General features: G+C 47.2%; 2 protein-coding genes across 2 annotated transcripts in view; both read left to right on the plus strand.

Annotated features, from left to right (window-relative positions):
* The window catches only part of LOC140721392 (uncharacterized), a 1,266,977-nt gene that overhangs the window by 617,922 nt on the left and 628,949 nt on the right, over positions 1-20,106 (plus strand). The window lies entirely within an intron of this gene.
* On the plus strand, positions 1,653-18,121 carry LOC140721391 (uncharacterized). The gene is made up of 3 exons (XM_073036238.1): positions 1,653-1,674; positions 6,728-6,895; positions 15,073-18,121. The coding sequence occupies exon 3, from the start codon at positions 15,474-15,476 to the stop codon at positions 17,013-17,015; it is 1,542 nt and encodes a 513-aa protein (XP_072892339.1). The 5' UTR covers positions 1,653-1,674; positions 6,728-6,895; positions 15,073-15,473; the 3' UTR covers positions 17,016-18,121.

Consider the following 20,106-nt stretch of genomic DNA (forward strand, 5'->3'; position numbering starts at 1 on the left):
TTTACAGACATTCACCACCCTCTGGAGACATTTCCCCTCATCTCAGTCCCGGACAGTCCACCCCCTGTTTCAGAGACTGGGATCCCTGGTTCAACCGATAATGATGTTGTGCATTTCAATATGTTCACCTCTCAGACCTCGATTCTCCAAATGAAAGGGTTATCACATTTGATCTTTCTTCATATGATGACCCCACCGCTCCAGGGATCAGTCTGGTGAATCTTCATTGCACTCTCTATAACAAATACTCTCTAATCTCTCTGTTAATCCTCTATGGAATTAATTTCCATCTTCTGCAGCCCCGTGTTGCCCCAATCACTCACCTCCCACTCCTATCACTATTTCCACCTTCCCACCTCCCCCCTCACCTGGATCCACCTCTCACTCCCCAGCTCTTGCCCCATCCCCACCCCTCACCTCTTTTCTCTGACTAGAGTGGGGGGAGGAGCTGTGTGACGTCACCTGTGGGAGAGCGCTGGCATTTAAAAGCACCTTAATGGACTTTTCAGTGGGACAACAACATTAATCACGTGTTTCATCACTGAATCCAGTGTTGTGGGATGTAAAGTCCCCTGTTATGTGTCCGGCTGTGCCGTGTTGTTAGTGGAGTGGGCAGCGTGGTGTTTGTCTCGATTCGGGTCACAACACCAGAATTGCCAGCGGGGTCCACACACAGTGTATTAGTCAACAGAAAACCTCTCGTCCCTGCAGTCTTTGTCTGCTGGTAAACTGAACACCCTGACAGTGTGGACCATAGACACCCCTTCCTCTCAGAGTCAGGGAATCATTCAGACTGCTGATCGCAGAGAGGAATTATATTTATTGGTCATTAAAGTTCGCCCAGATTCGTTTGGACGGATTTGCTGTGGAGTTCGAGGTATCAGAGTGAAAGGGCCGGACGGTCGATCTCTCTCCATTGTCCAAACATCCTTCCAGGTGAGGCAACACTTCACCTGTGAATCTTCCGGGGTCGCCTCTTGTGTCCGCTGCTCCCGATGCGGCCACCTCTACACTGGTGACACCAGCTCCTCCGCAGTTGTGCGGGGTAGGGGTGTTCTTATCGGGGGTCGATATTATTGTTCCCTTTTGTGCGGGAGGTGTGGTTTTTGGGGTTTGAAGATTGGGATCCCGTACTTCTTGATCCGGGGGGGTGGGGTAGGTTTGATTTTTCTCTGTAAACGACTTTCATGCTTTCTTTGTTTCGTGGTTCTCTGGTGAAGAAAAAAATCTCAGAGTTGTTTCTGGACACCTGCTTTGACAATAAATTAAGCTTTGAACTATCCGCTCCGAGCGGGACTTCCCGGTGTCCAAACATTTTCATTCTGATGTCCATTCCCGTTGCTACCCGGCCTGCTGTGTTCGGCCAGCATTTTGTTTGTGTTGCTTTGGATTTCCAGGATCTGCGGAGTTTGTCGTGTTTGTGATTTACCTCTCCGTTGTCCCTCCGGCCTCCGGTGGCGCTGTGCGGATCTCCGGCCACTGGAGGCGCTGTGCGGATCCCCGGCCGTAGGCAACGATTAGCAGACCTCCGGCCACTGGTGGCGCTGTGCGGATCGCCGGCCGTCGGCAACAATTAGCAGACCTCCGGCCACCGGTGGTGCTGCGGAGAAACGCCTGTGAATGCATGCGCGGTGCCAACTGCAGCTGTTTGGCGGTTCTCTGATTCGAGCAGGGGTGAGTAGGGAATGATCCCGGTGTTGTGTAAATGTGGGCCGGTTGCATTGGGAAAGAGCCGGGTCCGAGCTCTACTGGACGGCTGGAGCAGGGGTGCAGTGGCAATTTTTTAGCTGCCGGAGCTGCACGGGGGGAGTAGGTTGGTTGATTGATAAGTTCGCGGCCTGAAGTTATACAGCTCTCGGTACCTGCACGTATCGTTCAACTCTTTGAATGATTATGCAGAAAGTTTGAAGTTAATAACTTTTGTGGGATTTCTGTTTCACATAATTGAAAATTGCTAGGTTTTGTAAAATTGACTCCTTCCACCTTGGGACACGAACTTATCAATCACCCCAAGTTTGTGACACCCAATTTGTGTACTTGCTCATTTCATGTACTGGGCAACTGCCTTGCCCCATTCGTGTAATGAGCAGGTACACAAATTGGGTGTGACAGATATAGGGTTTCCTATAATGTCAAGCAGTAAACCAAGATGAAAGAAATATATGAATTCCAGAGCTCCACAGAAATATAGTGATAGTTAAGACATTAACAGGATTACAGCCTATCACTACATTTCAGTGTATAACTGGTACAATTAAGCATATAATGCTTAATAATATGACAAAGTATTGCATGGTTGCACTTAACTGATTATCATAGAATATAATTATCAAGCAAGTAAAATAACTTTGTTTGCTTAGAAGCCAAAGGGTTGTTAGTGAGAAAAATTTACTTTAGGATTAGCGAGTAATCCACGGACCACCACAGATGTAGCCTCACTAATATGACAGAGTCAGAGCAGACGGCAGGGCCCGCAGCGCTTAGCAGTGTTCCTCAGAGGTATAAAAATAACAGAAATAAAGCAATTCATTTATTTTACACTTTAAGCGACCTAAATTGGAACCAAGTAATCATGTATGAAAAAAGAACCTCTGATGAACTATTGCTAAAGCCACGAATATTGGTGAATATTAGTCTCAAAAGTGGTAAGTTGGCAACTCTGCCTCGTACAGTTTCTCTCGGAGAAATGGTTGGACGGGAAGTGTACCTGTGAGTGTCGATACTCACAATATCGTCACACGTTGGGTGTAACATGGTTAAACCTTTACAGATCCTGTTTAGTCTTTAAATATATAAAAAGTTAAAGAAGCTTGAATCTTTACATAAATTATTATCGCATCTATACGAATAGAAAATTTGGTATGTTGGAAGTGATAAATGTTAACAGGGGAGGAGAGCAACCATTTGGGAGGTTTGGAAATGTGTTTTGTCTGATTCATTGCCTCACTGAATTACTCTTTCCTATCAACACAAAGAGAAAAAGAGCCTCTTTCCCATCAGCTACAGTTGGTGGAGCGAGGCCAAGGGGTTGATCTGCTATTAATGATAGTTTAAATGACATAAAATTAGCTTAAAGCCTAGAAATGTCTTTTTTTCCATTTGGCTTGTAAAACAAAACTAAATTTATCCAGGTGTCGAAGAGGATTTTGGATGATTAGCTTGTGTATTTGATCAAAATCAGGACGAAGATAAGTGAGCAGTGAATTTTTCTTTCATTGTTTTCGAATTTAAAACTTAGGTTTCGATGTTCATTCCTTGCTTAATATAGCTCCGTCCTGAAATCCAACGGTACCCATTGGAAAGAGCAGAAAAATGCTTGCACTTCTGTGCAGGTATTTCCCAGCTTCCTAGGACAACGGATCGAGCGAGAAGGAATTTCACAAATACCTAAATAAAAAACAGTCACAGCTCCAGGATTTCACCAAAAACGATCAAATATCCTAATGTTATTAGTGGTATTTTTCCCCACCAGCCAACACCCCCGCTTCCGTAAAATTCCCTCTATTTAATATCCGGGGTTGTTAAATTCCGTGCTTGTTTATTTTGACTTTTTTACAGAGGTGTCGGAGCGGCTCTCCGGTGAGCTCTGGTAGCACTGCAGCCCTGAATGTATGAGACAGTACAGTGTTAAATGCAAAACCCTGAACAGTGTCGATGATCAGAGGGATCTTAGACTCCAAGTTCATCGCTCCCTGAAAGAGACTGCACAGATTGATCGGGTGGTTAAGAAGGCAAATGGCGTGGTTGTCTTTATTAGTTGAAGCACTGAGTTCAAAACTCATGAAGTTGTGTTGCCGCTTTGTAAAACTTGTTAGCCCACATCTGGAGTGTTTCATACAGTTCTGGTCTCCCCCATTCTCGGAACGATGTCGGGGCTTTGGAGAGGGCGCAGAAGAGGTTTACCAGGATACTGCCTGGATTAGAGGGCATGAGCTATAACGAGAGGCTGGACAAACTTGTGTTGTTTTCTCCAGAGCGGCGCAGGCTGGGGTGAGACTGGATGGACGTTTATAAGATTACGAGAGGAATAGATAGAGTGGACAGAGAGGAGATGTGAGGGGCAAGTTTGTTTATTTCCACAGAGTCCTGGGAAGCTGGAGTCTATGCCTGGGGTGTTAGACCCCACCAGTCATGTGCTCCTATTTGCCCCTCCCATTTAACCGCAGATGTAACGATCTCTTTGTGCATGTTCACAATCTCCAGATGGGCGGTCACTCATCCTCCAACTCATCTCGCTTCCTGAGGCTCCTCACATTTGTCCTGGAGCTTTATGGTTGTTGTGTCTTCACCCGGACTGGGGTGGGTGAGAAAGGAGAACGTCCCAGGTTGTGGGAATCTTTGATTTCATTGCCTGCTTTACCGAGGGACTGGGAAGTCTAGGGGGGGAGAATGGTTTCTGTGATGTGCTGATCTGGATCCAAAGGTCTCTGCCGTTCCTCGCAGTCACGTCAGAGTAGTTACCGTGCAAAGCGTGAAGTGTCCGGATGCGAAACTTTCTATGGTGTGCTGATAAAAATTTGGTGAGGGTCAAAGTATATCTGGCAAAGTTCTTGTTGTTTTTGCTAATTCTGTCATTTTAGAATCTTTTGTACCATAGTATGTACTATTCATTCAGTACCTATGTGTTGCTGGAGGACCATCAGTGATCGTCCTTGATCCCTTCTCCCACCTGGTTCCATCTGCTCATCTTGTTCAACCTCTGTCCAGTCTCCTCACATCCCCCAGCCCCACTTCAGTGATATACATCAACCATCTGGGTCATCCTCAGTCCGCCTTGTACCCCACCTCCTCATTGTTATATATCAGCAAACTTTCTTCTAACCCTTGTCTTCATTGTGAAGTGTTCTTTTGTACCTTTGGCCTCGCTGAGTCATTTCCAGAATCGGTTATTGTTAGCTGGAATGCCGGAGGGTCATCAGGTCCCAGTTCTGTTGTGCATTGGTGTGGAGGTGCTAGTTTATGAACAGTGACGGGCTGACACACTGCAGCATTTTACTGGCAGCAAAGAGTACTGGGAGAGTTGGTGCTTGGGCTCTAATCCTGTGATTGGCATTCCAGGCAAATGGAACTGTTGGTGTTTTGGCTTTGACTTTGGTTTGAGCTTCTACAGATGGGGCTGGATGCTCATTCTGCAATGAAGCAGAAATTTCGAGCAGCTGGACATTGGTTGTGGTGAAATCCCGGATTGCACTACACAGTGTGAGATGTGGCGACGATGTGTCAGACTCTCAGGGTCGGTGAGTGGCAGGTTCAGCTGTGTGACTCTGTGAGGTTGGGTCCTGGGATATAACAGTTTTTGATCCAGGTAAAGTGGACCCAGGGATCGAGCTGCTTGGGCTTGTGAGGTGTTGAGTGAGTATTTCTGGTCTGGGATCAGAGGTTTGTTTCTGGAGTTCCTTTGGAAGCAATGACTGCCAGTCTGAGGAGAGGATGAGTTCCCATTTCATCCTCACAGGGAGAGGCTGTGAGTTTACAACAGTAGAAATAGACCCGTGAGTTTGGTGTTCAAACTGTGTTTGGAAATCACACAGTGGAAATCAGGCAGCTGTGCTGGAGATCTGCACTAAAAACTGAAAATGTTTAAAGTCATTCTGATGAAATGTTATTAATTGAATTGTATTGTAAGCTGTTCCTTACCTGCTGAGTGTTTCTGGTAATTCCAGTTTCTTTTTATTTCTTGGTTTATATTTCATGAAATGGACCTGTTTTAACCTGGAAATGAAAATGGCTGTGATAGTTTGTAGGCCTCCGTTAGAGTCTCTGCAAGTCTCCCCTCTCCACACCACCGATGTTGTCCAAGGGAAGGGCATTAGGACCCATACAGCTTGGCACTGGTGTCATCGCTCAAGGACACACAAGCAGCCTGTGCCAAGGCTCGAACTAGCAACCTTCAGATCACTAGACCAACGCCTTAACCACTCGGCCACGCGCCAGCACATGTGATAGTAGAACAGTAAAGAAAGCACAACGTTTCACTGTCAATTATCCTGGTACCAGTTTGTCTGTTATTCCTGGAAATGTGTTGAGTACAATAGTTGCTAACAAGGTTCACATGAATAATCTCAGGAATGATCGGCGTCATGTATGAGGAGCATTTGACGGTTCTGGACCTGTGCTCAATGGAGTTCAGAGGGACGGTGGGGGTGGTGGAGGGTTGTATGGTTAAGTAAACCTACCGAATGCTGAAAAGCCTGGATACAGTGGACATGGAGCGGATGTTTCCATTTGACAGAGTCTGTGATCTGACAGCACAGTCTCAGAATAAAGATGCTTCCCCTTAAAACTGAGATGAGAAAAATGTTTTGGCTAAAAGATGTCTGATCTGTGGAATTTGTTGCCACAGAGGTTGATTGAGGCTGCCATTTGGGTATATTTATGACAGAGATTAATATAGTCATGATTGGTGAGTAGCTTCAGGGTTGCAGGAGGAAGACAGGAATATGGTGTTGGAATAAAAATCAGCCATGGTTGAATGGTGGGCAGACCAGATGTATCGAATCACCTAATTCTGTTCCTGTGTCTTCCTGTGTCCATGACTGAATGATGGCTCCTTCCTATCCCATATCATTCTGTGAGATGTGAGGGACAATAAAAGATTGTTCACTGAGATCATTAACTCTGCCTTCAGTGTTTAAATTTCAGTGAGTTTTGTTCTTAGTAACATTACACAGAAATGTTTAGTTCTCCTTTTCATTATTAATGTGCTTCATTGTCTCTCTGCTTAAAGTTAGACCTGTGGTGAGAGATTTATTTGAAGAAAAACCCCAACTGGAGGCAAACCATGACTGAAGACAAGGGAACAGCAACAAGTGAACCAGCCCGAGGACTGAGAGCACCGACTGGAGAGGACCCATCTGACTCGGAGATTCCATTGATTCAGTCAGGAGAAAGTTTGGTGAGTCTCATTTACTCAAACACTGGTCCTTTAGACATTACATACCTGCACAAAGGAAGGTAGGAAATAGTTGGAGTGAGACTGAATGTGCCCAGAAGTACCAGTTATGCCTCTGTCAGACCCAGTTGCAATCACTCCAGGTCTGGTAATGTGCTTCCAGCAGCCCAGCCCTTTGAAACCACTCCCATTCCCTCACAGGGGTTACTCAGTTCAAGATCTTGCATCCTCTGATGTAGCTTTTGGTCAGTTCTGAGTGGGGAGACGGAAGGAGAGGGGAGTGTTTATGCTGACTGTCTTTCAAAAACAGTATTTGTTTGAACTTGCTGCAAAATCTCTACCCATACCCTATACTTTCTCAACCAGATTATTGACATCGATGACAAGTAGCAATGGGCGTAACCTCAGGGAACGTCACTAAGCACGGGACTCAAGTCCAAGAAACAGCCTCTCACCATCACCCTCTACCTCCTACCACCCAGCCATTCCCAGACTCTGGGGCTCTGTAACAAACTCAATGTTAACAGGAAGATTAGTCAGTGATTAAGATGAAGAGAGAATTGTGGTCTCCTGAAAGGACACGCGAGCTGAACTGTCTGATCCAGTGGACCACATCCACCCTCGTTGACAACGTAATTTACCCCTTGCCCACCCACCCAGGTCATGTTACTTCCGATAACCCACAGTACCCCAACCACCCTCCGTCCCGCCAGTGGCCCCACGCACTTCTGACCATTCACCCCACAGCGACACATAGACAGGCCCCCTTCACCCACGTCCACCCTCCCAGCTTGGGGAACCAGAGCAAACTGATCCCGCAATCTCGACTCAGTGCAAAACTAAAACCAGGGATGCAAGACTGGAGAGCCCGGAGCCTCCAGCTGTCCGGCTCGGTCCCGGCCCTTTCCCACTGCAACCGGTCCTCGATTTACACAAACCCGAGATTAACCCCTTTCTCACTGCCAACTGAACAGGAGAAACACCCGCATCAGCTGGGGTTGAGCTGCAGTTGGTCCCCGTATGTGTTAAAGCTCCCCGCTGTCGGATATGGAGACCAGAATCGTACGCGGTAAAACCATATAACAATTACAGCACGGAAACAGGCCATCTCAGCCCTTCTAGTCTGTGCCGAACGCTTACTCTCACCTAGTCCCACCGACCCGCACTCAGCCCATAACCCTCCATTCCTTTCCTGTACATATACCTATCCAATTCTTTAAAAATGACAAAATCGAACCTGCCTCTACCACTTCCACTGGAAGCTCGTTCCACACAGTTACCACTCTCTGAGTAAAGAAGTTACCCCTCGTGTTACCCCTAAACTTTTGCCCCTTAACTCTCAACTCATGTCCTCTTGTTTGAATCTCCCCTACACTCAAAGGAAAAAGCCTATCCACATCAACTTTATCAATCCCCACATAATTTTAAATACCTCTATCAAGCCCCCACTCAACCTTCTATGCTCCAAAGAATAAAGACCTAACTTGTTCAACCTTTCTCTGTAACTTAGGTGCTGAAACCCAGGTAACATTCTAGTAAATCTTCTCTGTACTCTGTTGACATCTTTCCTATAATTCGGTGACCAGAACTGTATACAATACTCCAAATCTGGCCTCACCGATGCCTTGTACAATTTTAACGTTACATCCCAACTCCTATACTCAATGCTCTGACTTATAAAGGTCAGCATACCAAAAGCTTTCTTCACCACCACAGGAGATTCCACCTTCAGGGAAATATGCACCATTATTCCTAGATTTCCTCACACTGTCTACAAGCTTTCTCTATTTCTGAACTAACCTCCTCTCTCCTAGTCTCTTCAATTTGATTCCCCCCCCCCCATTCATTCCAGTTTGAAATATCCCCAGTAGCCTTCGCAGATCTCCCCGCCAGGATATTGGTCCACCTCGGTTTCAAGAGCAACCCGTCCTTTTTGTACAGACCACACCTGCCCCAAAAGAGGTCCCAATGATCCAGAAACTTGAATCCCTGCCCCCTGCTCCAATCCCTCAGCCACACATTTATCCTCCACCTCATTCCATTACTACTGTCACTGCCGCGTGGCACAGGCAATAATCCCGAGATTACTACCTTTGCGGACCTTCTTCTCGACTCCCTTCCTAACTCCCTATATTCTCCTTTCAGGACCTCTTCCCTTTTCCTACCTATGTCATTGGTACCTATATGAACCACGACCTCTGGCTCCTCACCCTCCCACTTCCGGATATCATGGATGCGATCAGAAACATCCCGGACCCTGGCACCAGGGAGGCAAACTACCATCCGGGTCTCCTGACTGCATCCACAGAATCGCCTATCTGACTCCCTAACTATTGAGTCCCCTATTGCTACTGCCTTCCTCTTCCTTTCCCTACCCTTCTGAGCCACAGGGCCGGACTCTGTGCCAGAGGCACGGGCGCTGTTGCTTCCCCCAGGTAGGCTGTCTCCCCCCCCAACAGTACTCAAACAGGAGTACTTATTGTCAAGGGGTACAGCCACTGGGGTACTCTCTAGTACCTGACTCTTCCCCTTCCCCCTCCTAACCGTGACTCACCTGTCTGCCTCTCATGGCCCCGGTGTGACCACCTGCCTGTAACTCCTCTCTATCAACTCCTCGCTCTCCCTGACCAGACGAAGGTCATCGAGCTGCAGCTCCAGTTCCCTGGCACAGTCCCTTAGGAACTGCAGCTCGGCGCATCTGGCGCAGATGTGAACATCCGGGAGGCTGGGAGACTCCGGGACCTCCCACATCCGACACCGAGAACAGCAAGCTCCCTCACACTCATAATTCCCAGCATGGAACCGTAATCCCACGGTGGATTTGTTCGGTGACTTGTGAGCATACATGATTAATGACCCTGCAACTGGGGACTAAATAAATAGTTAGTCTAATAATTCTAATCAGACATACCATCTCCTTGTCTTTCTCCCTCACCCCTAGCTACTTACCCCATTTCCCTCACCACACCCCCTTCACAGTTCCTCTTCCTCTACTCCAGCCCTCCCTTCTTGCTCCCTCTCTCCCTCACTGTCTCAATTTTCCCTCACCCCTTCCTTATCATCGCCCCTCAATCATTCTTGTTTCTTCACCGCCACTCTCCCTCCCCTCTTCTCTTCCCTATCCCTCTCAGTTACACTGCTACTCGACCAGCCTCCCACTCTTTCACCCCTTTCCTCATGCTCTCCTTCTCTATCACCACTCTCTCTACTCCTCTAGTAACAAATCGTACTCCTCTCTCGTCTCTCTTCATCTCCTCACTCTCTCATACCTCTCTTCATTTCTCTCACACTCTCTCCCCTCTATCTATCTGGTTCTCTTACTCTTCCATTCTCTCCCTCCCATCCCACAATCCCTGCCCCTACCCCTATCACCCGCCATCTCACTCTCAGTCACCCTCTGCCTTCCCATCTCCCCCTCTCGCACACTCTCTCGGCTCCCTCTAACTCTCTCTCACTCACTCACCTCCACCACTCTGTAACCTCCTCCATTTCCAGCCCTCTTCCTCTCTATCTGTCTCCCTACATCCCCCCTCCCCCCCAAACACTCTCCCTGCTGGCTCCCGTATCCCACACTGTCTTGCCCTCTTTGTCACCCTCTAAATGCACCACTCACCCCACACGTTCACCCTCTTCTCTCTCTCTCTTAGTCTCTCAACCCCCTCTCCCTCTCTCAATCTCTCTCTCGCTCTCCTCTCTCTCCCTCCCTCCTGTCACACCCCTCACTTTGCACCTCATCCCATACATACATCAACAATATTTAAATGCAAAGTGGAATTTATAACAAGGATCCTTGTAGGTTGTAGATCTTCAGTAATGGTCTTTATATATGAGGATCAGAGGGATCTTGGGGTCCGAGTCCACAGGACACTCAAAGCAGCTGTGCAGGTTCACTCTGTGGTTAAGAAAGCATACGGTGCATTGGCCTTTAATAATCATGGAATAATCAAGAGCCGAGAGGTAATGTTGAGGCTATTTAGGACCCTGGTCAGATCCCACCTGAAGTATTGTTTTCTGTTCTGGTCGCCTGCTGGCTCCTGTATCCCACACTGTCTTCCCCTCTTTCTCACCCTCTAAATCTAACACTCATCCCATGCATTCTCCCTCTTTGCCCTCTCTCAGTTCTCCTCCTCCTCCTCCTCCCCCCCTCTCCCGTCACACCCCGTGCTCTGCACCTCATCCCATAGAGTGGTATGCGAATGGCTGGGCACCACTGGTCAAACTTCCTGTTACTATGAATAAGTGAGTAGAAGGTGAACTGGTCTCCAAAATTCATAAAGATGAAATATTATTTTCCAAATTTAAGCAATATTAGTGTACTATTATGTTTTATACAATTTTAGAGTGAGAAAAAGGAAAGGAGCACCATGGAAAAGTTTGGGCACCCCAAGAGATTTGAGCTCTCAGTTAAATTTTACCAAGGTCTCAGACCTGAATTAGCTTGTTAGGACAATGGCTTGTTCACAGTCGTCGTTAGGACAGGCCAGGTTATGCAAATCGCAAAGCTTTATAAATACCCTGACTCCTCAAACCTTGTCCCAACAATCAGCAGCCATGGGCTCCTCTAAGCAGCTGCCTCGCACTCTGAAAGTTAAAATAAATGATGCTCACATAGCAGGAGAAGGCTATAAGAAGATGCCAAAGTGTTTTCAGGTAGCCGTTTCCTCAGTTCGTAATGTAATTAAGAAATAGCAGTTAACAGGAATGGTGGAGGTCAAGTTGATGTCTGGAAGACCAAGAAAACTTTCTGAGAGAACTACTCGTAGGATTGCTGGAAAGGCAAATCAAAACCCCTGTTTGACTGTAAAAAGACCTTCAGGAAGATTTAGCAGCCTCTGGAGTGGTGGTGCACTGTTCTACTGTGCAGCAACACCTGCACAAACATGACCTTCATGGAAGAGTCATCAGAAGAAAACCTTTCCTGCGTCCTCATCACAAAATTCAGCGTCAGAGGTTTTTCTGACATTGAGGGAGAGGTTGTTTTCTTGACACCAGACAGATGTTGTTCAGACCTCAGATACAGTCAGCAACCAAATGCTTGAGCATGGTGCGATGGATGTGTTGAGCTGTGGAAATCACAATGCAAGAAGCATCGTAGGAAAGCCAGATGAGCCCAGGGCATGGAATTGTGATATCGTAGGCATTACTGGAATTGGTTGCACCCAACAGTCTGAGGGATTTAGAGGAACCAATTTGTAGAGAATTCACAGACTATACCAAGTAACAAAAGTTGATATAGCAAGTGATTTTAACTTTCCATATATTGACTGGGACTCCCATACTGTAAAAGGACTAGATGGGGTAGAGTTTGTCAAATGCTCCTTAATCAGTACGTAAAACATCCGGCGTAGAAGTGTGCAATAAGCTGTTGGGAAATGATCCAGGGCTGGTGACAGAAATTAGTGTATGGGAACACTTTGTGTCTAGTGATCATAATGCCATGAGATTCCAAGAAAATATGGAAAAACAGAGGCCTGGACCTCTCTTGAGATTCTAAATTGGAGAAAGATCAATTTTTATGGTATTTTCAAGGATTTGACAAGTGTGGATTGGGACAGGCTGTTTTCTGGCAAAGGAGTACTTGGTGAGTGGGAGTTCTTCAGAAGTGAAATTCTGAGGGTGTAGGGGTTGTACGTGCCTACCAAAATAAAAGCTGAAAGGTAACTGGTGCAGGGAACGTCTGTTTTCAACAGGTATTGAGGCCCCAGAAATTTTGTTCCTCGAAATTCCTCAGGCTGTTGGGTGCTACCAAGACACATTAATGACTACAGTATCATATTTCCACACTTTGAGCTCATCTGACTTTCTTTAGTTGTCTTTTGTTGGTTTCTGAAAGCTTCCCAATAGTTTTTGCTCTTTTGTTTGCCCTCTCTTTGGCTTTTATGTTAGGTTTGGCTTCTCATTTCAGCCACGGTTGTGTCCTCCTGCCTTTCCAATGCTTCCACTTCTTTGGGATGTGTCTATCTCTCACCTCCCGAGTTGCTCCCAGAAACTCCAGCCATTGCTGCTCTGTCGTCACTCCTACCAGATTCCCCTTCCAGTCAGTTTTGGCCAGCTTCTCTGTTGCAGAAACATGGAGAAGGTCAGAACAGAAACAAGCCCACTCTGGACGATCAGAATGGTAATCTATACGGGAGACAAAATAGATGGGGGCGGTTTTAAATAGTAGTTTTGCATCCGTATGAACTCAGGAGATGGACACAGAGTCTATAGAGGTGAGGCAAAGCAGCATCAACTTCATGGACCCTGTACAGATTACAGAGGTGGAGGTGTTTGCTGTCTTTTGGCAAATTAGCATGGATAAATCCCCAGAGCATGACAAGTTGTTCCCTGGGACCCTGTGGAAGACAAGTGCAGAAATTGTCGGGGCACAAACAGAGATATTCAAATCTTCCTTAGTGACAGGTGAGGTACTGGAGGATTAGAGGACAGACAATGTTGTTCCGCTGTTCGAGAAGGGCTGTAAGGATAAACAAGAAAATTATATGTTGGTGAGCTTGACATCAGTAGTGGGAAAGTTATTAGAACATATGTGCAGGATCCGGATATGTAAGCATTTGGATCGATGTGGTCTGATTAAGGATAGACAGCATGGCTTTGTGCATGGTAGGTCATGTCTAACCAATCTTACAGAGTCTCTCGAGGAAGTTATCAGGAAAGTGGTTGAAGACAAGGCAGTGGATGTTGTCTACATGGACTTTATCAAGGCACTTGACAAAGTCTCATATGGGAGGTTGGTCAAGAAGGTTCAGTCACTCAGCATTCAAGATGAGACAGTAAATTGGATGAGACACTGTCTTTGAGAGAAGCCAGAGTGTGGTAGCAGATGGTTGCCTCTCTGACCGGAGGCCTGTGACTAGTGGTGAGCCACAGGGATCAGTGCTGGATCTGTTGTTGTTTGTCACCTATATCAGTAGTCTGGATGATAAGATGGTTAGGGATCAGCAAGTTTGTGGATGAAACCGAGACTGGGGATTCAGCGGACTGTGAGAAGACTATCATGGCTTGCAGTGCGAATTGGACCAGGTGGAAATATGGCTTGAGAAATGGAAAATGGAATTCAACGCAGACAAGTGCGAGGTGTTGCATGTTGGTGAGACCTACCAGGGTGGGTCTTACACAGTGACTGGTCGGACATGGAGGAGTGTTGTTGAAGAATAGGATCTGGGAATACAGGTCTATATTTCACTGAAAGTGGTGTCACAGTTTGATAGGGACAGAAAGAAAGGATTTGGCATATAGTCCTTCATAAACCAAAGTACTGAATGGTATGTTATGTTGACTTTGTACAAGACATTGGTGAGGCCTAATTTGGAGTATTTGCAGTTTTGGCCACCAACCCACAGGAAAGATGTAAAGATTCTGAAAGAGTTCAGAGAAAATTCACTAGGATGTTGCCAGGTCTGGAGGACTTGCGTTATAAGGAGAGATTGAACAGGCCAGGACTTTATTCCTTGGAATGTGGAAGACTGAAGACTGAGGGGAGATTTGATGGAGGTATACTACAATTATGAGGGTTAGAGATAGGGTAAATGCAAGCTGGCTTTTACCACTGAGATGGGGTGGGACTACAACCAGAGGCCATGGGTTAAGGGTGAAAGTTGAAACATTCAGGGGAACATGAGGGGAAACTTCTGCCGGGTGAGTTTCCAAAGTGATCACCAGCTCATAACCCAGCACGGAAGGAAAGCGTGCAGGGGAGCCGGCTGGATTCGAACTCAGGACCTTTCGTCCCGAAGTCTGGCACTGATGCCACTACGCCACCAGCCAGGTCAGGAGATATTGACATGGCATTGAAACTGTGGCACTTTAAATGAACATTACATAAAGGAAAACTTTAGCTGCACATCAACAAAGGCTATTTACGTGAGAGGGTTTCTGTTTCTGTGGGGCCAGACACCCTTTCAGCTCAGTGGTAAGAGGGAATAATTCAAATGGACAGAGTCAAACAGAGCCAAGTCACAGATTGGAGATGGCATAAGTGCCCCATTCTTACAGAGCATCGGAGAGTTTGGGGGTCATTCCAGATACCAGCACTGTGCCCAGTTAGAAGGAGATTTCATTCTCCAATGTGTTGAACTTCACTGTAACAGTGTGATGTCAGATCACACCTTGGCAACTCAAGTGATCTCATCTCAAATGTTGTCCTTCACCCACTGATTGATTTTTAAATCTTTTTACAGGTTAAAATCGACAAGGAATTTGTCTATGGGAATTCAAATACAACACACCAGTTGTGCTGTCTCTGTCTAGATATTTAAGGAGCAAGGGATTCAATCAACCATCCTTCCTGCTCAGACTGTGGGGAGGGATTCACTCGGTCATCTGACCAACTGGCACGTCCATCATTTTACACAGGGGAGAGACCGTTCACCTGCTCAGACAGTGGGAATGGATTCAGTCGGTAATCTCAACTGAAGGTACATCAGCAAGTTCACACTGGGCAAGGCCATTCATCTGTTCTGTGTGTGAGAAGGGATTCAGTCGGTCTTCCCACCTGTGGACACACCAGTCAGTTCACACTGGGCAGAGGCTGGTCATCTGCTGAATTTGTGGGGAAGGATTCACTCGGTCATCTGACCTAATGGCTCACCAGCGAGTTCACACTGGGGAGAGGCCGTTCACCTGCTCAGACTGTGGGAAGGGATTTACTCGGTCATCTTACCTACTGGTACACCAGCGAGTTCACACTGGAGAGAGGCCATTCACCTGCTCAGACTGTGAGAAGGGATTCACTCGGTCATCTGACCTACTGGCACACCAACGTGTTCACACTGGAGAGAGGCCATTCACCTGCTCATACTGTGGGAAGGGATTCACTCAGTCATCTTACCTACTGGTACACCAGCGAATTCACACTGGAGAGAGGCCATTCACCTGCTCAGACTGTGAGAAGGGATTCACTCGGTCATCTGACCTACTGGCACACCAACGTGTTCACACTGGAGAGAGGCCATTCACCTGCTCAGACTGTGGGAAGGGATTCAATCAGTTATCTGCACTGAAGGTACATCAGCGAGTTCACACTGGAGAGAGGCCGTTCACCTGCTCAGACTGTGGGATGGGATTTACTCAGTCATCTCACCTACTGAGACACCAGTCAGTTCACACTGGGAAGAGGCCGTTCACCTGCCCAGATTGTGGGAAGAGATTCACTTCGTCATCTCAACTTAAGATACATCAGCGAGTTCACACTGGGGAGAGGCCGTTCACCTGCTCAGAATGTGGGAAAGGATTCACTCAGTCATCCACACTGAAGGTACATCAACGAGTTCACACTGGGAAGAGGCCATTCACCTGCTCAGACTGTGGGAAAAGATTCACTTCGTCATCTCAACTGAAGATACATCAGCGAGTTCACACTGGGGAGAGGCCATTCACCTGCTCAGAATGTGGGAAAGGATTCACTCAGTCATCCACACTGAAGGTACATCAACGTGTTCACACTGGGGTATGGCTGTTCACCTGCTCAGAATGTGGGAAGGGATTCACTCGGTCATCCAACCTACAGAGTCACCAACACGTTCACACTGGGGAGAGGCCATTCACCTGCTCAGACTGTGGCAAGGGATTCAGTCATTCATCCACCCTACAGAGACATCTGCGAGTTCACACTGGGGAGAAGCCATTCACCTGCTCGAACTGTGGGAAGGGATTCACTCAATTATTTGATCTACAAAATCACCAGCGAGTTCACACTGGGGAGCGGCCGTTCACCTGCTCGAACTGTGGGAAGGGATTCACTCAGTTATCCACCCTACACAGTCACCAACGAGTTCACACTGGGGAGAGGCCATTCATCTGTTCAGACTGTGGGAAGGGATTCAGTGATTCATCTGCCCTACGCAGTCACCAACGAGTTCACACTGGGGAGAGGCCATTCATCTGTTCAGACTGTGGGAAGGGATTCAGTGATTCATCCACCCTACGCAGTCACCAACGAGTTCACACTGGGGAGAGGCCGTTCATCTGCTCAGTCTGTGGAAAGGGATTCACACAGTTATCCAGCCTACACAGTCACCAACGAATTCACACTGGGGAGAAGCCATTCACCTGCTCAGAATGTAGGAAGGGATTCAGAGATTCATCCGCCCTACGCAGACACCAGCGAGTTCACACTGGGTAGAGGCCGATCACCTGCTCAGACTTTGGGAAGAGATTCTCTCGGCTACCTCCACCAAATGTGCATGATTGTCAAGTCATACTTGAGTTTCAGGAAGGTATTAAGAAAGAGCAAGAATTCACTGGCAGAGAGGACGGAACCTACTGCCTGAGGGTGGTTTCTGCCCAGAACATTTGGGCAGAACCCGCAGCGTCACAGTGACAGTCCGAGAGCAGCGTCACATCGCCAGCCAGGAGCAGCGTCACAACCCGCGGTGAGATGCCGAACTTTAAATAATTGTTGAGACTGTTTCAGGGAAAGGAGCACTGCTGTCACTGCGTTTGGGTTAACTCCGCCATCGGGATCATCGCATGCAGGCACTTTTTGAAAACGGCGCGAGGCTTACGAAGAGCTCGCAAACGTTCGAGAGAGTTCACCCAGTTTGGAACCATAACGGTCCAGTAGAGAAACGGAGGTGCAGGTCCGAAATCGTCTCCGAAGTCCGAGAGGCAGCCAGTTTTTCACCTGATCCTAATGCTATTGCTAATGCTACTGCCACTGCCTTCTGACTAATGCCTTATGACTATCCTTGACTAGACTAATGACTGACTTACCGCTGATTATTTATTACTACAGACTAATAATTACCAACTGCCACACTTGCGAAAATAAAAATAAAAAAGGAAAAAGAAGGAAAGTTGTTTGGTCATTGAATGGAATCCGGTTAAAACCTTCGGGTAGGCGTATTCAGTCCCTTTCAAGTGGGGAGGCTGCACATGTTCAAAGGGAGCAGTGAAAATACTGCTTGACAAAACTGTTTGACCGGGAAACAGAAATCTGGGAGCTTTGAGCTGGAACAGCAAGAGCAATAACCTGGAGTCCTGAAAGAGGAAGGAAATCAAGTTCAGATAAAACAACATCAAAACATCACTAAAAAGTTGTACTCTCACCTGTGAACAGCCTGCAGAGGGAATCAAACATGGCTGATCAAGCTATTGGGAAATCAGTTGAGCAACTCAACCTAGAGAGAATGACAGCAAAAAGATTGTTTTCTCATCTGGCCAACAGCATTACCAGGACCTATGAAGACATGTCTGAAGAGGAGCTCAGAGTGAGTTTCAATAAACTCACAATGGAAGCTGAGAGAGTCATGGAAGCCAATGATGATGCGGAGGCCGGACTCACTGCAGAACGGGAGGCGGAGCTGAACACAGAGAAAGTAGCTGTATCAACTGAACAGCAAAAAGCCAACCTGGCAAAGACGGCAAATGAGTGTGAGTTGAAACTAAAGAAAATCAGGAGGCTGATCCAGGAGACTCTTTGGACCAACTTTGGAAATGTTGAGTTGCTCAAGCAGCAGAGGATGAATGTGAAGACGTTGCTGCTGTACAACCCGATGGCCACCAGGAGGCGTATGGCTTCATGCTTAACCACCTGCAAGGACTGGTAAAGACAGCGAAGGAGGTGGGAACGATGGATCCCGCCAGGGGATTGGAAGCACCTGCAGAGTCACCTAAAGGGGCTCGAACTCCACGTCCCCAAGTTGGTTTCCAAGAAGGCCCACTTCATACAGGCAAGGAGAAAGGAGGATGCTGAAAGACTAACACCGACGGTGTTGGGCTTTTCCTCCAATTTTCCCAAGCCAGCCATCAGACTGAAACCGACGGCCCTTCCCAAGTTTACTGGCAGCAGACGTGATTTTCACAGGTGGAGAAAGGACTGGGAAGCACTCCAGAGGCAGGGAGAGCCGACCGGTTCAAGAGAGGTGAAAAAGTTTCAACTGCTGGTCAGTCTTGATGACAAAATCAGAAGAGACCTTCGCCTCAAAAGTTATAAAACTGCAGATGACATCTTCCGTGTTCTAGAAAACCGCTATGGAAATCGAACGTGCGTTGCTAATGCAACAGTGGAAGAACAGCTGTCAGAAATCATCAGCCACGGAAAATAGTGGAATTAATTCAAACTGTGGAGAAGGCACTTCAAGACTTGAGTGACCTTGGAGACACGGGTGCGATCAAAGATCCGCTGGTGACGAGATCAATTGAAAGTAAACTTCCAGAAACTCTCAAAAAGGAATGGCCGGTCTATGTCGCTGACAGGGGAAATGCTGTGGCAGCAGATAATCGGTTTGACAGTCCCTTGGGATTCCTCAAAGAGCAAGAGAACATAGATGAGCAGCTGGAGCAACTGAGGGATGAAGAGCCGAGTAGAAGAGAAACCAGGGCTGAGCCAAAACATGACAGAACCAAGTCTACCAAGTCGGGCGACGACCATGCAGGGTGTGTAGTCTGCGCTAGTTGGCGTTGGAGTTCTATGCCACTGTTTTGAATTGACTCATGTGGAGTTGGGAACGGTGGCGACTACTGAGTACATCTTGTTGGAGTTGGAGCTATTAGATGTTGAACAAGAGTTACTTTTATTGAAATTACTGCAGCACAGAAAAGAGAGAAGCTTTTCCATTTCTTTGTGCAGTCCGTGACGTCCAAACCGATGTTTGTGGAAATTTATTTGCACGAATTTCATGCCATTTGCAAGTCTTTATAGTATACCAATGAAGAGTCGTACAAATGTACATATTTTCTGACTTCCTCATTTAACCTCTCCTCGATTTGGTCCATTTTCCAACTTCGAAGCAACAGGAAATCCCTAGGAGGAAACGTGCTGCTACCAAGCAGACCGATCACAGTTCTCGCGGTCTGTGACGCACAGTTACATTTTCGTAAGGTGCGCTTTAGGCTATGGCATACGGTATGGCCTAGGGTGCCGCGGCAGGTACACGGCTACGTGGAGCGTACGGCATAGCTTCAATGGTGAAGCATAATTCAGGCTTCAGTGTGTGGGAAGGGATTCACTTGGACATCTCAACTGCAGAGACACCAGCGACTTCACACTGGGGAGAGGCCGATCTCATGCTCAGACTTTGGGAAGAGATTCTCTCAGCGAAATCAACCTAATGTGCATGACTGAGCTCACACTGGGGAGAGATCGTTCACCTGCTGTGTATTTCGGAAGCGATTCAGTCAGTAATCTAACCCTATGCAACTCTTGCTTCGGCTAGCAGCTTAATATAAGGGGTGATAACCCCCCCACCCCCTTGCTCCCAGCCCGGGCAAAC

Source organism: Hemitrygon akajei, unplaced genomic scaffold (genome assembly GCF_048418815.1).
Source record: "Hemitrygon akajei unplaced genomic scaffold, sHemAka1.3 Scf000054, whole genome shotgun sequence".
Taxonomy (NCBI): domain Eukaryota; kingdom Metazoa; phylum Chordata; class Chondrichthyes; order Myliobatiformes; family Dasyatidae; genus Hemitrygon; species Hemitrygon akajei.